At 37.9% G+C, this 21796-nt stretch overlaps 1 protein-coding gene across 1 annotated transcript; it reads left to right on the top strand.

Moving 5' to 3' along the window:
* The first annotated feature begins 51 nt into the window (after positions 1 to 51).
* On the top strand, positions 52 to 17848 carry anxa5a (annexin A5a). Its single transcript, XM_008297544.1, has 11 exons — positions 52 to 136; positions 2645 to 2739; positions 4626 to 4739; positions 7340 to 7430; positions 9318 to 9397; positions 9764 to 9814; positions 11478 to 11571; positions 13726 to 13821; positions 14055 to 14113; positions 15309 to 15431; positions 17789 to 17848. Exons 1-11 carry the CDS (start codon positions 124 to 126, stop codon positions 17846 to 17848), a joined length of 876 nt encoding a protein of 291 aa, XP_008295766.1. The 5' UTR covers positions 52 to 123.
* Positions 17849 to 21796: the final 3948 nt, after the last annotated feature.

Here is a 21796-nt window from a genome sequence, read left to right as displayed (position 1 = left end):
GGTGTATAGATAATGGGTGGATTATTTATCTGTGTTGCTGTCTTTTTACAGGCATACAGAGGCAGCGTTAGACCTTATGTCAACTTCAACGCCAAACACGATGCTGAAGTTCTGCACAAGGCCATGAAAGGAATCGGTCAGTTCCCTCAAGATGATTGTTTCACCGGATTGCCTGCTCACGTTTCCTACTTAAACTACTAGTCGACTACAATATATAATACTCCACATTCTCAAGAAGAAAGTCTCTTAAAAACCTTTGTTGTGCCCATTGTAAAGCTTTTTTCCTGGTCACTACTCTAGTATCTTGCAGCCATATGTCTTCGAAACAGATTTTTCCAACCTTCTAGATGGCTTATTTCAATTCATCATCAAGGTTGTGGGAGTTGCGTGTGTTAAAATGACTCCCAAGCACCCTTAATAGTCACTTCATGCCACACTTCAGGTGTATTTGCACGTAACCACAAATGACATTTGTGTCTTGTTTTTGTTTGTGTGTCATTAGTATTCGTAAAACACATGATGATCTTGTTCTACAGCTCTCTGCATTCAATCTAACAATAAAACACACGATTCGACTCAGATGTCAGGGAAGCTTAACTGTTTGCTTCTTCTAAACAACTGTTGCCGTCCTCTGGCACGTAGGAATAATTCAATTTTTCCAGTGAGTTTATATCAATTAGAGGAGAAACCGAATATCGTCAAAATTGAAACTTGAGCTTATAGCAAAACTTCCAGTGAGGCGTCAGTGTGAAGGCATTTCTGCAAAAGCGTCACAGTAATGAGCGTCTACTGCACCACGATCAAACACGGCGACTGCCAGTTCCATAACAGGACGGCAGAGTGGACAGTCTGAAGTGGTTACAGTCATTTCTGTGTATAGGCTTAGTGATAATGTCATAATACAGTTAAAATGTGCAATATAAACTAAGGAAAACTACATATTTTTGATGAAGTAAAAAACAAACGATATTTCTGTCCGCACAGTTTTTACTGCAACACTGATTGCACTTTAGTAATAACTATAAACAAACCGTGTCTTCTAGAAATGGACTAATATGGATGTGCAAGTATGTCTAGAAGATATTGTAATCTCATCTGAGTTACATTTTTTTTCCTCATGAAAGTTTAATTAACATATCTGGCAAGTCACACACAATGATAATATTGAGTTTGTCAGTGAAATATTTCTGTCAAAATATCCAACAATATTCTCTTAACCTCTTAAGACCCAAGCTCTTGTTTGATATGTTGTTTTTTTTTTTTTTAATTTCTCGAATAAAAAATAAAAGATAAAAAGAAAACAAAAATGTATTTAAAAATATATAAAAAATATTTTTAAAAGATAAATAAATAAAAAATAAAAATTAAATTAATAACAATAATAAAATAATAATAATAAAATAAAATAACTGTTGTGGTAATATAACCCAAAATGTGATGTCCACGCATGTGGACGCCAGGTCCAAAGAGGTTAAAGCAACTACACTGTTATTGAACTTTTTGTTGCTATGTTTACATACTAGTGGCGTCAGTGGTTTGATTTGTTACAAAAAAAGTCAAAGGTGATCATAATTTACCTGCAGCTAAAAATCTATCTTCAATCTTAACCAAACTGCTTTTGTTGTCATAAGTGTGCACACATGGACAAACATTTCTAATTTGTACGTCCTCCCTCCACCCCGACCACCTCCCACCTACCCCTGTGTGTCTCAAAGTGACTCAGAAAAACGTTGCCTGTGAGCATATTTCCTACAACAATTACATAAGTAGGAAAGCAAGTTCATATCATAAGTAATTTCAATGACAGAGTTGCTCTAAGCAAGTTAGGTGAGAGGATTCATTTAATTAACTAATTTCATATCTTCATTAGGACACAGCCACTTTTAGGTTTACTTATCGAAAACCATGTTAACCTGATGGCCATTTGTGAAAGGATAATATTTTTGAACTATAATCTTGTGCCACATAGTGTTTGTCTTGGCTGACAGATATTCACTTTCACTTGGATTACTTTTTGACCTTTTGTCCAGAGATGTAATTTTAAAATGTAAATCAGTGGCCCCACCGACAATTATAGAATTAAAGGTGTTCTGGATGGTTTAACAGCACCATTTCTCCCTTTTATCTCCTGCTTTCACTTGTCAGTTTTGTGCTCTCACAGTAAGAAGGAAATATCCACCTAATTTAGTGGATAACTTAAAGTAAAAAGGAGGAGAGAGGCGATGACCCGACTGCACCTGTTTCTGTACTCAGAGCTTTCGTGGCAAATCAACGGGGCTTTGCGCCATAATTACCTGGAACTAATTCAACATTTTGATCCTTCAGTGAAAAGACCACGTGCTTTGTCTATCTGAGGTCTTTTCTCTGAGGTGCTGGAGCTATTGATTGTTAGATCATCAGCCTCGCCAGTCCTTTTGGATCTGCTGCCCTCAGGGGCTGACTCTTCATTTGAGTGAGGAGTATATTGCAAACTGTCATTTATTTTCAGTGAGGTTGTTTGTTTACAAGAAGATAGGTTAGAAATAAAAAAGCAAAATTTGTTGGTCTTTATCCACATTCCAAATGATGGGTACAGACCTGTTTTTGTAGATCTCAGTGTGGTTTTCTGTATGCTATTTTAAAACTTCATTGACTTTCGGTCCAGGTACGGATGAAGATACTATCCTCATGCTTCTGACGGCGCGCAGCAACGATCAGCGCCAGCAAATTAAGGCAGCGTACAAGAAGGCGTACGGAAAGGTGAGGTGAGCCGCTGGGCATGAAACAGACAGCTAATGACAACTAGCAGTCTCACCAGTAGGTGGACGGGTGCAGATCATGTGCTCTCCTCACTCACCAGCGTGAACCACACTGATCCAGCAGCATGCACACACACACACACAAAAAAGAAATCGCAAAAAATTCACAGTTTGATCCTAAACGAGCTAAGAATTGTAGTCTTGGCAAACATTATTCCAAAAGGGAGTAACTTACACTTTGTTAGAGTCCATTTTCAGCCCTGTTCTGGTTCAGTGTTTCCCAAGATGGGGGTTGAGATCCTTAAAAGGGTCGGAAGTTCAATATGAGGGCAGAAAATATACACAGTCCAAGTTTCCATAATGTTTTTTTTTTTGCACATTTTGCAGTGTTGCATTGCAAGAAGGTAATGGAAATGACAAAATGAAAAAAAAAAAAGTGACACTTTTTTTTTGACAATTTTGAAAAAAAGTCAATGAGCTTCATAGGTGATGGAAGCCTTTTTGAATAAGTTCTGACAGAGCAAACATTTAACTTGCATGACTGATGAGCAAATGATCAACATGTGCTGCCTTTGTCTCTGGACTGTGTGAAACATTGCCGATACCAGCTGACATAAAAGAAAAATTACAACTTTTGTGACTAAAAACGATTTCTTAAGACTTTGTATTTCTTTTTTTTTTTACTCGTAGATGGCCAAAGTTTAGTTTGTTTCTTCTTCTTCGAGGTCCATTTAGTTTTTGTTTTCAAGCTTCTTCAACTCTGTCTATTGCAGCGATGTTAACTAGTGTTTATTAGAAATGCCCCTTATTTACAATGTACAAATCAAACTTCTGTGAGTTTACAAAACTAGGATTTTGCATGTAGGACTTTTCCTTGTACTGTTTTATATTATGGCATTATTTATGTAAAGCTATCTGACCTCCACTGGGTGTCTCCACTACAAGCTTTAATACCAAAAAGCGAATCAAACATCGAGTTCTTCTGTCATTAAGAATCACGAAGAGAGACAGCTGACATTTAGTGCCAACATTCAACAATCATTCAGGGAAAACATCGCCACAGAAGAAGCAGAGAAACCAATAGTCTGCAGCCTCCATGGACCAAAGCACAGCGCAGTTAGTTTCATAGGACATGGACATTTTACCCACTCACGCTCTCTCTGTTCAATCACACTGTCTGGTTGTTTTATGACCACCTGTGGATTGAAGACAGCAAGTTAATTTGGTTTCTGTGGAGTTTATTGAAACGCATTCTGGCAAAGGTAATTGCTACCTCGAGTATAAATAAATGAAGCAGCTCGAGAGAAAAAAGGTCCATGAGAAAAATCAAAAAGTAGCTCCTGGAATATCACTGAATATTACAACGTTTGATCAAAATGAGCCAGTGAATGAGTCTCTGTGCTTTCAGTGCATTTCGTGTTACAAAAGGTTATCAATGCCTTAAAGTTCTCATTTGCAAAAAATATCTGAAGGCAACACTCATGTACCTGTTTCACCTTATTTCTCTATAAATTTCAAGGTGTCATTTGTGCTCTGTAATCCATCTTTTGATCAATCTTTGTGGGAATTTGACTTGACTGTCTTTTCAGGGGTCTAAAAAATTACAAAGGAAAAAATCTGCTCATTATGTGAAAAGAACAATGGATTATGAAAACCTTAAATAACATTTTTATACTAAAGGTCGATGATTGACTTCTCACTACACAGAAAGCACAGTAGATTTAAGGTGGTGGTGGGGAGGGGGGTTGTATACACTAATACATACTCAGATAGCTAAGGTACAGTCTGTGTTTTACCTTTAATGCATTTAGAGGATAATTAAGTTCTATGTAAATACAGTCATTGTTGTGTTTGCTCTTGTCACCACTAATCGTCGTTTGACTGCAGGACTTAGTGAGTGCGCTGAAGTCTGAACTCGGTGGGCTGTTTGAGAGTCTGATTGTGGCCTTGATGACCCCACCTGTCTCATATGATGCTTCGAAGCTGCACAAGGCTCTCAAGGTAACTGATGACAAGTCTTTGCAGCTGCTGCGCTTAATCCAGATTGTAGATCTTGTATGCAAATAAGCTGAAATCCATGGATGATGTTTGTTTTTTTATTGTGGTGTTTTCACACAACTGAGTGACAATCCTCTCTCGTGACAGACATTTCAACTTGTCATAACAGTAATAACACGTGCAGATGAATAATAGTGATTAAAGCTGCCTACTCTTTAAGCCTAGCTGATAAGACGGCACAAACAATACCAGTATACCACTCATTTGCCTTCGTAAATGAGACTTAGCCATTACACGTTACTCATCATACAGGTTTATTGCACGTTGATTTATGTCAGTTTAAACAATGCCCAAATGGTTCATCTACAGTAAAACCGAACACTTTTCCTCGCTAGTCTTTGCAGAATCAAACAGCACTCTGCTGGACACGTCATGGGAACTTTCAACTGTTGAGTTAGCCAGTATGGTTTGAGCAGGATATCAGAGCATCTCAGATTATACGATGGTAAAAGTTGCTGGTTTGATCTTTTTGAGATTTTCACTCACTGTAGGGTTGATTTGTCACTGCTTGCGCTATAATATACTGTGCCTCTACTAAAACAGCAGAACCATGGCAAGAAGTAGAGAGACACTTCACGATGCTCTGCTTGCAGTTCAAACCATTTCAGCCAAAATGTCCCAGATTGTTTGTCACGTGACTGTTCATCCCAGCTGAACCACCAATGGCTTCCCTGTTGTGCCATGGAGAGCTTTATTGTGATTTTAAGTTTATATTTGATTAAGTTTTCAAATGGAACAGCATGACATCAGATAGTTAAAATTTCAACATTTTTTTCTGTTTTTACAGTTTCTGGACCTAAGAAGTCTCTTTCAGTGTAATTACTAAAAATACTGATCAATGCATAATAATTCATTCATATTCATATTGTCTTCTTCTTTAGCGGCAGCCTAGCATGACCATTCTTGTATTTTATACTGATAAATAGGAAATGCTTCATTGTCGTCAGCTGGTTTTAGCAGAGGGTTGTCAGCACGGATCAGACCTTGTTATGGTCTCTGAACAGTCTGTCAAAGGCCCACGCTACTTTAAAGCTAATGAATTGGTTTTGTTGTGTAGGTGTATGTATGTAGAAATACTCCCAATACTTTCACTGTTGCACACATGCATGTGCACATCTTGGCAACTTTAAAACCAAAGAGTCCTCCCTCATTACAAATTCTAATTTAATCCCTAGATGTAAGTGTCTTAGCTGTTCAGTCTGCTGGACGCGTAAGTCAGCGGCTGCTTGCCAGCACATGAGCTTCCGCAACATCATAAAGTGATCATATAGCTGACAGTGAGTTTGACAGCTTGCTGCAGAGCTCTTCTGTTCCCAATTATTTTCTCGGCGTTCAACAGCTCCCATTAGCTTTCAACAGTGTGCCCATGACTAAGACGTGTTGAAAATTGACAACAAAAGGAAGGACACAAAACAAATAATTCTATGCACAAAAGATTCATTGTGCTATTTTGTCACAGGCTTCTGTGTAACGCTACTTAGGCCTGTCACGGCTTTGCCACTGGTAATGTCAAAGTTGGCATTGTGACTGCTGAGAGTCAGATCTACATGCGATTCTTATCATCGTATTTGCTATAAAAAGAAAAAAAAAGAAAACAACAACCTGCTGGAAGCTGCATGTGTCTCATGTGCTTGATACTGTACATGTTCCCCATAATGAAAGTCATCTTTCATTTGGTGTCATTTCTGTAATTGGTTGTCCTTAGCTTTGTCTCTGTATCTGGTTCAAATCAACTGAAGGTCGGAGGTTGCAGCTGGTTTTTCATTAGAGTTACTCTGGCAATACAACCACACTTTATTGTTTTTGATAGCTGGTGTTAATGGCACTGCTTTACCTCGTATATTGTATCATCTAAACACAGTGTATGTAGTAACACCTGGGAGACAGTAACGGAGCAGTACTGGGCAGTAGATTTTCCTCCATATCTACGTTTTTCGCCTTTTGTGTGGCTCAAATTAAAAATCTGTCAAATCAAATTATATGTTTTGTTTGGTAGACATTTCAGACATTTTATTTCTTCTCCTTTTCTGCCACACTGAAAACCCGCAAGGTTCAAAGCAACATTCACTAAACTCTAGGATCCACTTTTTCTCTCTCATTATTCTTTAAACACATTTACATTTGAATTACCAGTGCAAATGAAATGTTCAGTCAAAGTGAAGGCAAAGCATTTAGGACGTGGCCTCAAGATTCCCATCACACCGACTGAGCCAATCGTTTGGTATGTCAGACATTTTTGTCTGTGAGGTTAATTGCAGCAAAGACAAGAAAACCTCAAAGATAATTTCTTTCATACTGAACCCGTTCATTCTCTAATTGCATGCCTCTTAACTGTGCTGTGCTCACAAATTATACTACTGAGTTTCTTTAGCTAGTTCGACCATTTTCTTTAAGCATTTTTAAGCTTTGGTTTTCTTTAATCACTGTCATTTTTTAAATTTTTTTTTAAATAGGGTAAAATAATAAAAGACTACATTGCTTTGAACACAAAGGTCCACGCTGGCTCATTTGAAGCTCATCCATATATTGTGTTTGGATCCCAGGGCGCCGGAACTGATGATGAAGTGCTGATTGAGATCCTGGCCTCCAGGACTGGTGAACAGATTAAAGACATCATCAAAGTGTACAAGAAAGGTGACGTACTCAGCAGAGAAAGAGACAGACCCCCTCACTGCCACAAGATGGTTTAGATGTAACTCTTGTTCTGACACTTCATTAAATTTATCGAAGATGTTTCCAGGGAGAGAAGTACACAAGTTTGTTTTGAGGAGTGTCACTTTTCTCTCCATTGATAAATGACTCATATTTTAGCCCTTAACTGTCCATTTTCCCCTTCAGGAGCAGACACAGGGTATTTTTTTTATCTCTAATAATTTCTATAAATTTCATAGACATCCAGCCTGACTTATTTGATATCTTTGGAAACCTCTGAGATCCAGGTTTGGCTGCACAGCATGAGTTTGTAATGACCAGCCCACCAGTGGGCCACTCCTATTATGAAGTTAATACTAAGCATCATTGGTTCTGGTGGGCACTGCCTGCCTAACAGCAACATCCCACGTTTGAGTGTGTTGCATCCTCCCTCACTCCGTCTGTCTTTTCCCCTCATTTCCTGTCAACTCTCTCCTATCTGCCATCAAATAAGAGTGCAAAAAGTAGCAGAACTGTGATGTTCTGGATGATATCACACCAGAAAGAAAGTATTAAATAACAGAGTCATACCTCACCTTTGCCCCCTAATATTGTTTTATTTTTACAAGCTTTAGACCTTAACTTGTAATAGTGCTGGAACTGTCATTATTTACAGTAAATTGGCCCTATCAGAGCATTCACCTTATTATCTTTAATCCATTTCTGTGTAGCTTTGGTTGTATCCTAGAGGTCATTGCTGGATTGAACTATACTTTGCTGCATTCATTTTGCCTTCTGCCTTTACAAGCCCTCTAGGGCAGGCTGCAGAGAAGCAGCCACACATCATGATGCTGCCACCACCATGCTTCACAGTGGGGATGGTGTGTTTGTGATTATGTGCAGATGATGTGGTCTCATCAGCCCTTCTTCGATCAGAAGGTCACATGCCTTCTGGTGAATTTAGGTGAATTTACCTGTGCCCTAAGAAATATTTAGTGACGTAGAAATGTGCTTTTATCCATATTCTCACCTATGCTTTTCAGTAACCTTTTTATGGAGTTACTTAGAGTGATTATTTTTGTCTTCACAGTGTAGCTGTAGCCAGGAGTACTAATTCACCAGTGACTTTCAGAGACAAGTGTTTATACTATTTGAGACACATTAACCTCACTCCGATTCACTAACTATATGATTTCTAGCATCAACTGGTTGCATCTGTATTGAATTAGGTGAGTTGTTTTAAAGGGGTTAAATAATTATACAGTCACTTGTTTTGCGTTTGATGTTTATATTTTCAATTAATCAGCAATATGTTGTTGAAATCTGTTTTCACTTTGACGTTAAAGAGTCTTTTTTGGGGGGGGGGAATTCTGGTTTAAAAAGTCATCATTAAATGGAACATTTTTCAATGATGAAAAGCAATAAAAAGGGAAACTTCCAAGGGGGGTGCATACTTGTTATAGACACTGTACAACAGCTATTTCTTGCTTCATATAGATTTCTAATATCTATTGTTTAGGGCTTATTTCCCAAGAGGACAATACCTGTTTACAGCACGGCGCTGTGTCCTTTGGTTTTCATTAGAACATGTTCAGTCATAAAAGTGAAAAATACATTGAATCTTTCCTAACACATATCACAATGTCTCTAAGGTGGCTCCTGCACATCGCAACAAACAATAATAGTATGTGACAACAATGACTCAAGGCAAAGAGGCCAGTTTATTTGATCTGGACAAAGGAGAAGGCCACATCATCCATTAGCTGAATAATCAAATCTCTCCTGTCGGAGGTCTTCCTGCACACCAGAGGACAACCCTCTAGGGTTGATTGCAACCATTAGTGACTGTGTGTAAGCAATCTTCTGCCCCTCTTCTCTTCTTTTCTCCAGAGTTTGGTGGCAAGCTGGAGAAAGATATCTGCGGTGACACCTCAGGGCACTATCAGAAGCTGCTGGTGATTCTGCTGCAGGTAGAGAAGGATGCTGCTGGAAAGACTTGTATTTCCTTTCCTGATAATGAGAGAAGCCTCTGGTGATGCCATTACAAAGTCATGAGAGGTTTAGGTGTGAGTTGGAGAAGGGGAGGGTGATGACGGCACATTACTCTACAGCTAGTTTCTTGGCTGTGTTTTGGTTTACAGATGGAAAAGTAATCTTCACACTTCTGGGACGCTCAGTGGATAATATATTCTTTTGGGGTTACTTTAGTTGAGAGAGACTCTAAAGTCAGTGTTTCCATCCCCACTGACCCACTTTTTCTTTCTGTTTGTCAATCTGTCTTTCTATCTTTGTACCTGTCTGTCTTCCTGCCACTTTACCTTTGTCCGGCTGTGAAGGGGAACAGGGAAGAGGGGGTAGATGAAGAAAAGATTGAGAAAGATGCTAAGGTAAGAAGCAGTAACATGTCACATGGCAAGATCTAGATTGTTGCTTCATCTTGTTAACCCTATTCAGGACTTTTGGGGTCTTTTGGACTTCAGGCCATTTTTATTTTGAAGATTTTTTTTTTTCATATATAAATAGGACATTTGTCATGCATTTTTACCTAAAAATATGTGAACTTATTAGAAAATGTAAAAGTCTATGATGAATGGCAACAAATATTTTGCACATATTCTTTCTTGGGGTCCAGTGGACCCTGAAAGACCTTCTACGTATGGCAACATGAAAGTCCTGAATAGGGTTAAACTGAAAGTTCACGTAATATGACATTTAAAGCCAAGTTTTTTATGTCGATTGCAAATGTTTTTAAAGTTGTCACAAGACAACTATGGCATGATAATGTTTTGTGAAGGATTGTGGTAATGGAAAATAAAACGCTGATTGTTTCTGAGCTGGGAGTGGTTTTAGGCAACTAGAATTGACTCAGCGGACTGACTTCATATAACAAAGACAATGTCAAGCACATCAACTCCCCAGTAAACTGGTGAGCTTTGACACTTTGACCTTTTTACAGGATAGCACACACATTGTATGCACATAGCACACACATTGTATGCACATAGCACACACACACAACAATGTTTGAAAAAGGGTGTTTTGTGATTTTGGCAGCAAATTGTGTCTTTGGTGCTTTCTGTGATACTTAGATGTGAAAAATGACTTCACAAAACTCAAAAGTGAACAGTGTGCTCAGACATGAAGTCAACACTTTTGGTTGCTGTCAAATTAACAGAAATGAGGGGCTTTAGTAAATGCACAATCATCTAATATGGATGTAGTTCCAAAGAATGCTGAGCTGGTCACTATCAGTGTTTATATTAATGGTAAAAACCATTTAGGCTTGAATATGCTTGAAAGTTCAACTTTACATTCTCCCCTGTACGTGTATCTCCAGAAATGTGGCTTGTATTATTAATGGTTTGCAACTGTTTTATTAAAATGCAACACTGAGCAGCTTTAAAAATCCTTCCCAGTGTACTACACTGCACCTTTGTCTGAATTTCATCTTCTTTCAAATGTCAGCATGTTGGGAATTGATCATATTTGTGAGGCTGCTCTCCAAAGTGCAGGGAAACTAAAGGTCAAGAAAACCCTGAGCAAGTCAATAGAATAAATTCATCACAAGATATGAACCTTAGGGGATGAAACATCTAGTTTAATAAACATTACTCAGTAATTATATTGAGCTGTGAATTGGGATCCAGCATAGATAGACATTAAGTAATCCTATATGCATTTCACTGCGCAACACATTAACAGGAATCTTTTTTTTCTGTAATCATATTGACGCTGCTGCAGTGTTTAACCCCTCAGTGACTGAAGTAGCAGAAATAAACAATGTATAAATCATAAAATCAAATCATTATTTCATCAGGTAGCTAGTTATATAAGTAGAGGATGAGAAAACTTTCCGACAGGTGCAAAGATTAAGGACCTAAACTCCATCGTTTCTTTGATGAAACTCAAAACAAACACTTTTCTGTGCTGTTTTGGTACAGCGCACTGCACACCATTAGCGCTGTCACTGCTGCCCTGGCTGTGCGTTCCAATAAGTCATGTCTGCTGTGCGTGTCAGTGTGCATGTAATTATGTGCTCTGTCATCACAGGACTTGTATGCCGCTGGTGAGGGCAAGTTTGGCACAGATGAGGAAAAATTCATCACAATTCTTGGCAACAGGAGCGCAGAGCATCTCAGAAAAGGTGAGTTTGTTTGTGCCTAACAATACTGTAAAAGTTGAAGACAATGTGCAGAAAAGGCCACAAAATGTGTGTGATAGTAAACAACACAAAACCTAGAGACACGGGATGAGAGCACTGGGGGCACCAGAGTTTAGCAAGGTGTGATAAACAACAAAAATTGCTTCCTGCAGAGAGAGGTCATAGGGGAAGATGGCGAAACTTGTTCAAGCTAGTCAGTCTGTCAGACGGCCGACTGAACGCACAACTCACTAAAAATTGAAGTGGACGGACTCAAATAGCAGAAAACCAGTCATGTCAGCCACTGGTGAGATAAAGAGGGAAAGGGGTCACAAAAAAATACATCAGAAACTTAGAGGCCATTAGATTAGCTGCATGTTCAGGTACTTCTGCATCAGCCGAGCGACAAAACAAGTCATTAGCCAGTGTCTTCCAAAATGTCGCCATTCCTTCTAAAATATGCATGAGTGTTGTGGTCTACTACTTGTGTGGCTATACTTTTTTTTATACATACATACATACATACATACATACATACATACATACATACATACAAAACATATATATAATACATAAAACAAAGTGTTTCACAGGGGAAACACTAAGACAATTTAAAAAGAATAATATCAGCAATGGATTAATAACTGTAAAATAGACAGAAACCATAAAACACGATGACAAATTAAGCTCTGGACCAACACAAAAGAAAAATATTACCATCATAGTTAAATGGAGCCAGTTTTAACACTTTATGGGGCAAGTGACCACATTTGGTAACTTCCTTGGACGTTCATTATGTCCACCTCCTCGAGTTTGGAGAACCATGTGAACGTTGATTTAGTTTTTATATTAGCGCCAACATCACTACGTTACCAAAAATGTCACTAAACAAATGTTCCAGGCACTTTATAAATGCTTTGTTACTGGTTTGCATTGAACTCCACTTTGATTTATTTTTGGAGATCAGTGCCACTAAAACCAAGATGAATGTGACTAAATGAACTTGCCAAGCACTTTAGAAATACTTCGTTACTGGCTGTGTAAGAATCATTACCTCAGACTCAAATGTTTCTAAATAAAAGTTCTTTCAGTCTGTTACTTTTTCTTTTATTTACTATAAATTCCCCCTTTTGTTAAACTGTAAACGAGCAAGTTGCCATATAGCTTAACTTTATTAATCTTGATTTGCAACATTTTTTTTTTAAAGTCACAAAAGTAAAAATATCTTGAAATATCCTTCAATAACACCCTTGGGCTGAAATTTTCATTTTCCAAGTATTTCAAGGGGCACTCTATAAAGAGTTAAAATAGTGCATGAAATGGAATGTAAAATGTGGTTTCTGTTGTCAAGACCCGCTCTGACCTCATCGATATTAGGCTCCAGCACGTTGTTTGTCAGAAAGCTGCCCGTGCTGTTTTTATTTAAAGGGCTGAACAACAGACTGCCATTCATTTTTCTAGTAAGGACAGTCTGTTTTGCATTTGCTCCAGCAGTCAGTGTTTGAGCGACACGGCCATGAAGCGGATCAGTAACATGGCAGTGGCCTGAGTTTTCTCGGGTGTCCTGTCTCTGGATCTTATTTCAGCAGAGCTTGTTTACAACATATTGGAATGACATGCTTTAGGCACGAATCAGCCACTGAAAGAAACACTCAGACACAAGCTTTAGTTTGTCTTTACAACAGCTGGTTTATATTTTTGCTCCTAAGGGCCTCTACTTCCCCTCACGAACACAATCACTGTATATTTTGGTTTTAAACCCCAAACTTATGCCGTCAAATGAAAATATACTAGATTTGTTGTGTTTTATTATATGTACTTCTACCAACGTCCGTATTTGATATCTTTGAAAACTCTGCGGTCACGCTTCGTTTTGGTTGCACTTGTACTTTCAAGCAAAGCCTAATAAAGTGTATTGGCTGTAGCGCTTTATATCAATAAGTACAAAATACGATGCAATAAAACACAACACAGTCAAATCACGCTCTCATATTGTAGACATAGAGATATACCAAGCTCTAAAACAGACACAAAGAGTTACCCTGAAGTGAAAACACTTATATTGAGAATGGCTCGACCTTTTTCATGCTGAATGGGCTTCATTCCACTCCTACGACAACAGCTAACTGTCATTCTGGTTGTTTTTTCTCTCTGTAGTATTTGATGCCTACAAAAAGCTCTCTGGCTCTGATATAGAGGACAGCATTAAAGGCGAGACCACTGGGAATCTGGAGAACTTACTGGTAGCTGTTGGTAAGACCCTCGATTCATCAGAGTGATACTTCAGTCATCACAAATTGTGACAACAAATCCTGCTCCCTCTGGGTGTTGGGTTTTTTTTTTGTCTTCTTTGGTCATACATTTTCAAATATACTGCAGCACAAGATAACACTTGTCAAGAAAAATCAATGCCAATACAATGTCAGCTTAACATGACAACAATTCCTCTTATGCAGAACCCTGTTATGTTTTTTTTCCCTCTTCAGTGAAATGTGCCAGAAGTGTCCCAGAGTTTTTTGCTGAGGGCCTTTATAAATCTATGAGGGTAGGTACTCATGTCCCATCACCTATATCACATAATGTTGTCATTTTTTAGCATTCAAATAAAGTTTCTAAACTACAAAGCAAGCAAAATATAGTAGTATAGTGATGTCTACAGAATGATGTCTTAGAACAAAACCTGGAAAGGTTTGGCAAACAGTTTGCTTCCCTTTGCCCAATTAGAGGTAACAAACTCTGCCTGTCTGTTTTCATATTTAACCATGGCATGCTATCTCTAAAAAAAAAAAAAGCCTAAATTCCACAATTTCTCAGAGTCAGAAACTATGAAAACCAAAAGAACTGTTGCAACTTAATCTAACAACTCCTTTAAAAAAATAAAATAAAACAAAATAAAACAAAAATAATAATAATAGGGAAAATAATAATAAAATATATATACTTGTGCAGTATTGCATTACTATTATTATTATTATTAGTGGTAGTAGTATTGTTATTATGACTCATATCTTTGCAATACTGCATATATATATATATATATATATATATATATATATATATATATATATATATATAATTATTATTATTGTTATTATTTAGTTATTTTTTAATCATCTCTACATCAAGCCATGGTTGTGTTGTTTCCATAGAGGTACGTACCTTTAAATTGCTGTGAAAAATGAGCCCACAGTGTGTAAAAAATTTGACAAAAGCAATTTGCTTGGGTGCAGAGGGTTACTTCTCAGCACAGAAGTAAACAAGCATGTTTTCCAAAATCTCTAACCGTTCCTTTAAATGCAGATTCAGTGTTTACTGTGACTGATCACTGTGCAAGCTGCAAATCAAGCAAGTCTCACAGTGTATATTTGACTTTTGTATTTTACACTTCTGGAATGTTGAAAAAAATAAAAAATAAAAAATAAAATAAAAAATATATATATATACACATCCGCTAAATCCACAAGATGGTAGCGCTTGCATTTCTTGTTTAGTAGCTGAGGAGTTGAACCTTCCACAAACCCTGGCATGGTCCTTTGATGAGTAGATCCACAGTGGAGTCTGGAGATAAAAGGCCATATAATACATTAATGTGTCTGAGGTTACAAGGCCTGGGTGTGGGTAAAAAAAAAAACAGTCCTGAAAGGAAATCTGAATAAAACTACTTTGGGTTTGTTGACTGCAGCTGGATTGTGTTTCACGCAGTGTTAGGTTCAGCTGTTGACTGTGCTTTCTCTAAACAGCGAGCTGGTACTGATGACGACACCCTGATGAGGATAATGGTGTCGAGGTCGGAGGTGGACATGTTGGACATCAGAGCCAGCTTCAAAAAGATGTACGGAGCGTCTCTCTACACCACCATCCAGGCAAGGCTCATCAGAATACAAAGCTCCTCAGCATTTTGTTTATTTCACTATGCTAAGTGCTAAACAGTCTAATCCTTTGAGACATAAAAATGTAATTTTCTGCAGACAATTCCCCCTGATGTTCTGGTAAACATCTCATCCATCCCTCTGCATGACTTTAAAGTGCCAGCTGTGTGTACTATGGTTACGCTGCTTATACGCTACTCATGTCTGTGCAGTGATGGAGAGGGGATTAGTGATTTACTTTAAATGTCTTGTTCAGTGTGATGAGACTGCTTCCCTGCTTTTCACATGAGCCAAAGTGAATTAATCTATTCTCCCGAGCCCAGATGTTCCCACAGTGTGGAGTTATTGCCATCCTCCTGCTCAACTCCCAAATGGCCAATACTGAATGGATAAATAAGACATTATGAAACAACCTTTCAATAAATGAGGGAAAATATATAATAACCACTATTATTTTTTACAGTCTTTGGAGAGTTCACTTTTTACTTGATGATAGCAATTATTACTTAAATTTCCCCCCTTTTCAAAGGAATTTACATTTCATGTTTTTCATTGACATTTCACGTAACGTTTTATGAATAGACTATTCTAATAGCTGATATTTTGACGTGTCAATCACACGTGTAATTAATGACGTAAATTATGAGTGCGTTTCATGTCTGTATCTTGACAGTGCTGGAATTGTACACGGTTCACTGTCTTCCAAATGGATCAGAGCTCGAGTTACACCTGTGCTTTTCTTGCAATGAAAATGGCATGTTTATGTCACACATGAGTTGCCATAATTACCAACATCTGACTTGTAAATAGTGTTAATGTCAATATCCAAGTCATAATTACGACTCAGAGACGTGTTTTTCTAAGTCTTGACGTCAGGAACTTCTTTAAAATGATCACTGATGCCTCATGTCAGCCAAAGTCAGTCATTCCAGGTAATTAAACCTAAATTTACCTGATGAAACTTGTCAATGAGCAGACTTTTTTTTTTTAAGCTTTCAGACGTCCAACATATATCAGCATATAATGATACGAAAACACACAAGCCATAAACTTTTTGCTTTTCCCAGTTTTTTTCTTTAAACTAAAATGTCTGCTATTCAAACAATTTATCACCAGTTCCTGTCTGCTCACGTTTCTGTCAGTGTGGTAATGTCACCACAGACACCAGAAACTCTGAAGCTCCAGTACACTGCCTGCATGTGAATGTCAATAACTGGCTGCAAGAAAGATTCTGGTCACCAGTAGTTGCTATAGTTAAACACGTGAACAGTTTAGAAAATCACTAACTAAAATAAAGAATTTATCCACACTGGCCATTACTTTAGACATTCTTATACTTTGCAGAGATGAACTTTCTCCCTCCTCAAATATCAAGTACTGCAGCATCTCCCATTGGGCTATTTAAAATGATTATATTCTCAATAACACCTGGTAGTTTCTATCTGTTCAGATAATTTGGCTTTTTCTTCAGGCTTTGCAGATTTCTTTTTATTTCAGATTGATGGAATTTTTAGGGGTGAGGCTCACAGCATTTTTGAAAAAGCTGCAAATTCAACATTAGAATCTGTACCTCATACAGTGGAGCTAACTGTCTGCTTCAGTGGAAGATTTTTATACTGTCTGTATGAAAGTTTCCAGTGTGGTCTGCTAAAATTCACATCTCCGTTGTACTGGGAGAATTCTTTGATAGATCCATCCATCCATCCATCTTCTCCCGCTTATCCGGAGTCGGGTCGCGGAGGTAGCAGCCTTAGTAAAGCCGCCCAGACTTCCCGATCCACACACACCTCCTCCAGCTCTTCCGGGGGGACCCCTAGGCGTTCCCAGGCCAACTGGGAGACATAGTCCCTAAATTATTAAATAAAGTAAATCATCAAAACCCAGCTGAGCTCGCTGGTCATGTCGCGTCTCGCCTTGTCGAGCAAAGTGAAAAGACATGTTTGTGTTAATTTACAGCTGCAGCTACTTGACTAATCCAGAAGTTTACTTTACTTCATCAATGAGGTACAGTTGTAGCTATAAGCTTAATCTTGAGCTTGCTAAGAGATGTCGAGATTTACGATGAGCACTATCACATCACATTACTTTTGTAGACGCTTTTGCCATCGGGGACATGTGAGCAATATGAGACTCAATGTTTTTGCTCAAGGATGCTTTGACATGTGTAGAGGAGGGGCAGGAGATCCAGCCACCCGAGCTGCAGCCTCCCACAGTTTTGTCACTAAAAAAAAAAGCAACAACCCTCCATTCAGTGAAAAGGAATGAGTAATTTTGCATCTAATTAAAGTGGTCACGCACACAGTTATCCTTTATATGAATGACACAGATTATGTGTGCTTTGTTTTTTGCAGGAGGACACAGCTGGAGACTACCAGAAGGCTTTACTCTACCTCTGCGGTGGGAATGATTAATGCTGCGTTATGATGTGTTTAGCAGCACTGAGTGATGAGTCACTGTGGTGCCGCGAGACAAAGCTATACACATGAGATGAGGATATTGATCCAGAGTTGTACTTCTTCTTTCTGACTTTGGCGTGCTGTTGAGAAGATTAGTGTGAATTACTCGCCTGTTATTTTGACTTACAACGATACCTGCAGCATAAATATTAGTAACAGTGTGCTCACTTAGAAGTTATTCAGTTTTTGTTTGATGTCAGACAGAAATGAAGCAGCAAACAGCTTGAATACAGTGTTTAGTAAAGCTACGGTTAGGGTTTTAATGTAGAGAACAATGTGATCTGTTTATGAAATAATTACACATTAGAAACTTACACTTATTGTTAGCTGTTGTTTACCTTATTTGTGCACAGTGCTCACAGCATGTGTTAAGTGTAACTTAGAAAATACAATACTGCTGCTGAATTATTAAACCCCTTATGTCGACAAGCCTGCTGCTCTCATTAATTACAAATGAGATGCTGATCCAGCCTTGAATTGAAATGTGACTGTCGGAGATCAATAAGTAATGGGACGCTATTAGACATTTGTTGACTCATATAAAGACATCTTTTGCCTCCGGGTCTTTCTGCATGAAGGGGCCGGATGTCAAACAAACTGGGGCCTCATGTCAGTAGATGAGAAATGGCTTCAGATTCTGCTGGAGCTGAACCACAGGGGGGCAGCAAAGTTTAAAGTGAACACACTGTCTACACACTGCTTTTGACTGCAGTGAATGCAGAGGTAACATCTAAATAACACCATTATTGTCAACTTGTGTAATTTTAAAAACTTCATTTTCACTGTGCATATTTGATCTTTTAGTGTTCACACATTCAAATTGGCTCAGAATTCAATTTGTTAAAAACTTTCTTAGGTATTATTTTGTTACCAGCTCAGGTTTCTTTGGTCAACTCTTTGTTTTTCAGCCCTTGATTTTATCTGTACTGTTCAACATAAGTAACATGTGTAATCTTTCATATGTTTTACTGTCTTGTTTGCATGTTTCCTCTCACGTCCTTGTAACTCAGGTCAACGTGATCTAAAGTTTCTGGCTGGTTGAGTTTGCAATAATTTGAAACCATCAAAGCATCTCTGTGGTGATTAAACATTGTCCCTTTACTTGAGATGTTTTTTCTTTTCTGTTTCAGTATGATGCATACACTGTGTCAGATAGATAGATAGATAGATAGATAGATAGATAGATAGATATTCATCCCTTAGGGAATTTCAATAGCTAAACTCAGGGCAGGAGGATCTGTGAGGGAGTTGGAGCAGCAAGCTTGTTTACCTAATGCCTTGACACAATTATGTAAATGAGGATTTGTGTTAGGATTTATAAAGTCATCCTAATGACCATGTGCAGCCATGCATATCATAAACTGTGCCTATATGATCATGGGGTTCAGAAATCCTCCAAACATTCTTACAAACGCCTGTCTGCCAGACATTGCGTTATGCAGTCAGAAACCACCTGAAGGTTTGACTTGAAAAGTGTTTTTCATGTATTGGCATGTTTTTCCTTAGAGGCTCCTGCTCTCCCTGCAGACGTCTATTCACTTCAATTCATTGCATAATGACTGGCAGATTGATTGTTGCCGTCATGTGCAGTTTAAATCATTCAGCAAAGGAGCCACAAGTAGATTTTTTGAAAACTTTTCATTGCAGGTAATCTCATTTATTATTTAATTTCAGATATGATACTGTTTTCCACGTAAGTATGCTGTTAAATAGCAGCTTTGATAAGATTTCAACACTTAAAGACCTTCTCGAGGGGAAAATTTATATATTTTTTAAAACCTTCTTAACATTTCTATATGGTGTTATTTATATACTGGAAAATATATCTTGATTGGGAATTTTAGGGGTTAAATCAAGATTAAAGAGGGACTTTAAACAGAAGCAGAAGGGCAATTAAAATGTCACGCTAATGGACATGCGCAATGCTGGGCTAGAGTTGCCCTGGCAACAACCATTTGCCCGATCTGTATATCCCAAGGGAAGCATTTGTAAATATTTATTTCTTTTTATTTTTTATTTCTTTTTTTTTCTGTTGTGGCAGCACAGAAAGACATTCGAAAGCAGAACAAAAAACAAACAAACAAAAGTCAACCAAACAAACACCAAAAAAAAAAAAAAAAAAAAAAAAGTGGCGCAAAGCTTTGCCCTCTGCCCCCTGTCACGTGACATCGTAGCATCCGAAGCTGCTAACGTCGAAATTTTGAGGGCTTCGTTGGAGAGTTTTGAAGTTGTGGAGAAGATTAACAACGAATAGTTTGACCACACTTATTTCTCATGCTTAAAAATGTCCACCTATGCTCTAGACTTGTCGCGTTTGCGTCAAGTTGCCTAACTTTGCCGCATGTATATCTTAGCTAGCTAGCTAACTTGTGCGCGAGGAAACATAACGGGAGCTATATCAGCAACTGCCTTCCAGAAGGAGAAGAGCTGATGGAGGCGTCTCAGATGAACAGAGCCAGCTGGTAAGGTAATATAGTAGATATGTGACTATTTCCTGCAACAATTTATTTAACGTGAAGTAGGTCTTTTTAGAGTTAATAAACAAACAAGCTAGTTAAATGAATATTACACTCTTTAATCAAATACACTGTTCATCTTATCTGTACATACACACAAGTTTCAAATTAATGGAAAACAACAACAACAAAAAAACATTTACACAATGGACATAGTTTACATTTGTGTCATGCTGTTCACTTCCTGCATTCTGGACAGTTTTAACGTTTTTGTCTCTTCTGCATTAATTTGTGATGGCAATGCCTGTATTTATGATAAGGAAAGACAGTTCACAATCTACTGTAATGTAATACAGTGAGACTCTCGGGTAGTGTGTATTACTTAATTGTATATGTATATGTATTGTTATTATGATTATTATTATAAGTATGTGTTTACATATATTTAATAGATATGCTGAAATATACAGCCTTAGAATCTAAAATGTATGTAATTATTAGCATATGCATAAAAAATTTAATATGGGTTAGTTAAATCTTATGACTGATAGAATAGATGGTCAGTATGTGAAGTCTTAAAAGAAGCTTCGGTAGGGATGTTCTGTGAGCCCTGCATGAATCACTGTGCTTGGTCGGAGCCATTCTGCTGGCCTCAACGTTTAAAAATACAAGACAAACTGAAAACAAAGTATGCGCTGAATTTGAAGTTGAGAAATGCATGCAAGGATGATGATAGCACAATGTGGCGATGCTACTCAGGACTGAAGGTGAAAATCTGCTGATAATCATACCGTTGGGAGGCCTATGACACATGCTGGGTCATCTTCATCAAGACACCAAATAAACGAACAAGAGATGTCTTGTGGAAGAATGGTGTCCCCTTCCAGTCGAATTTCAGAGACTTAGATAATCAATACCAAAGAGCACTGAAGCTGCTATGATGGTACATGGTGACCTACGACACTTGATTTGGGCTTTGCTTTAATTTGTCGGCCATCTTTAGTGTTGTGAATGAATTTCATCTTTAACATATACATATTGCTAAAGAGCCTGCTTTTCTGCAGGGGACAAACCTCAACAGCTCCTGGTCAGAGAATGTAGGAGAGCTTTGTGATCCCATAAAATTTTCATGTAAAACATGTGAAATATGTGAGGGTAAAGCCAGAAGATGTAATCATAAATTATAATATGACATTTTGTAATTGTTCTATGTTCTAGTAGATGTTTTTACAAACTATAACCTGCTTGAATCTAATTCCTGGGCATCACCAGGAACTATTGACCACTGTCAGCATCACGTCCATGCAGAGGGATAAAAACTGATAATTGAGTCAGATGTTCAGAATTGAAATTATTAGAATTGTTAAATCAGCAAAATATATATAAGGTACATGTTATTTTAATTTCTACCATGGTTAATCAATTTTGAATAGAAAACTGTGCACAA

The sequence above is a fragment of the Stegastes partitus genome, unplaced genomic scaffold (genome assembly GCF_000690725.1).
Source record: "Stegastes partitus isolate 25-593 unplaced genomic scaffold, Stegastes_partitus-1.0.2 Scaffold1228, whole genome shotgun sequence".
In the NCBI taxonomy this organism is placed as follows: domain Eukaryota; kingdom Metazoa; phylum Chordata; class Actinopteri; family Pomacentridae; genus Stegastes; species Stegastes partitus.
The sequence above is the reverse complement of the archived record's forward strand: the minus strand, read 5'-3'. Positions and strand labels throughout refer to the sequence as shown.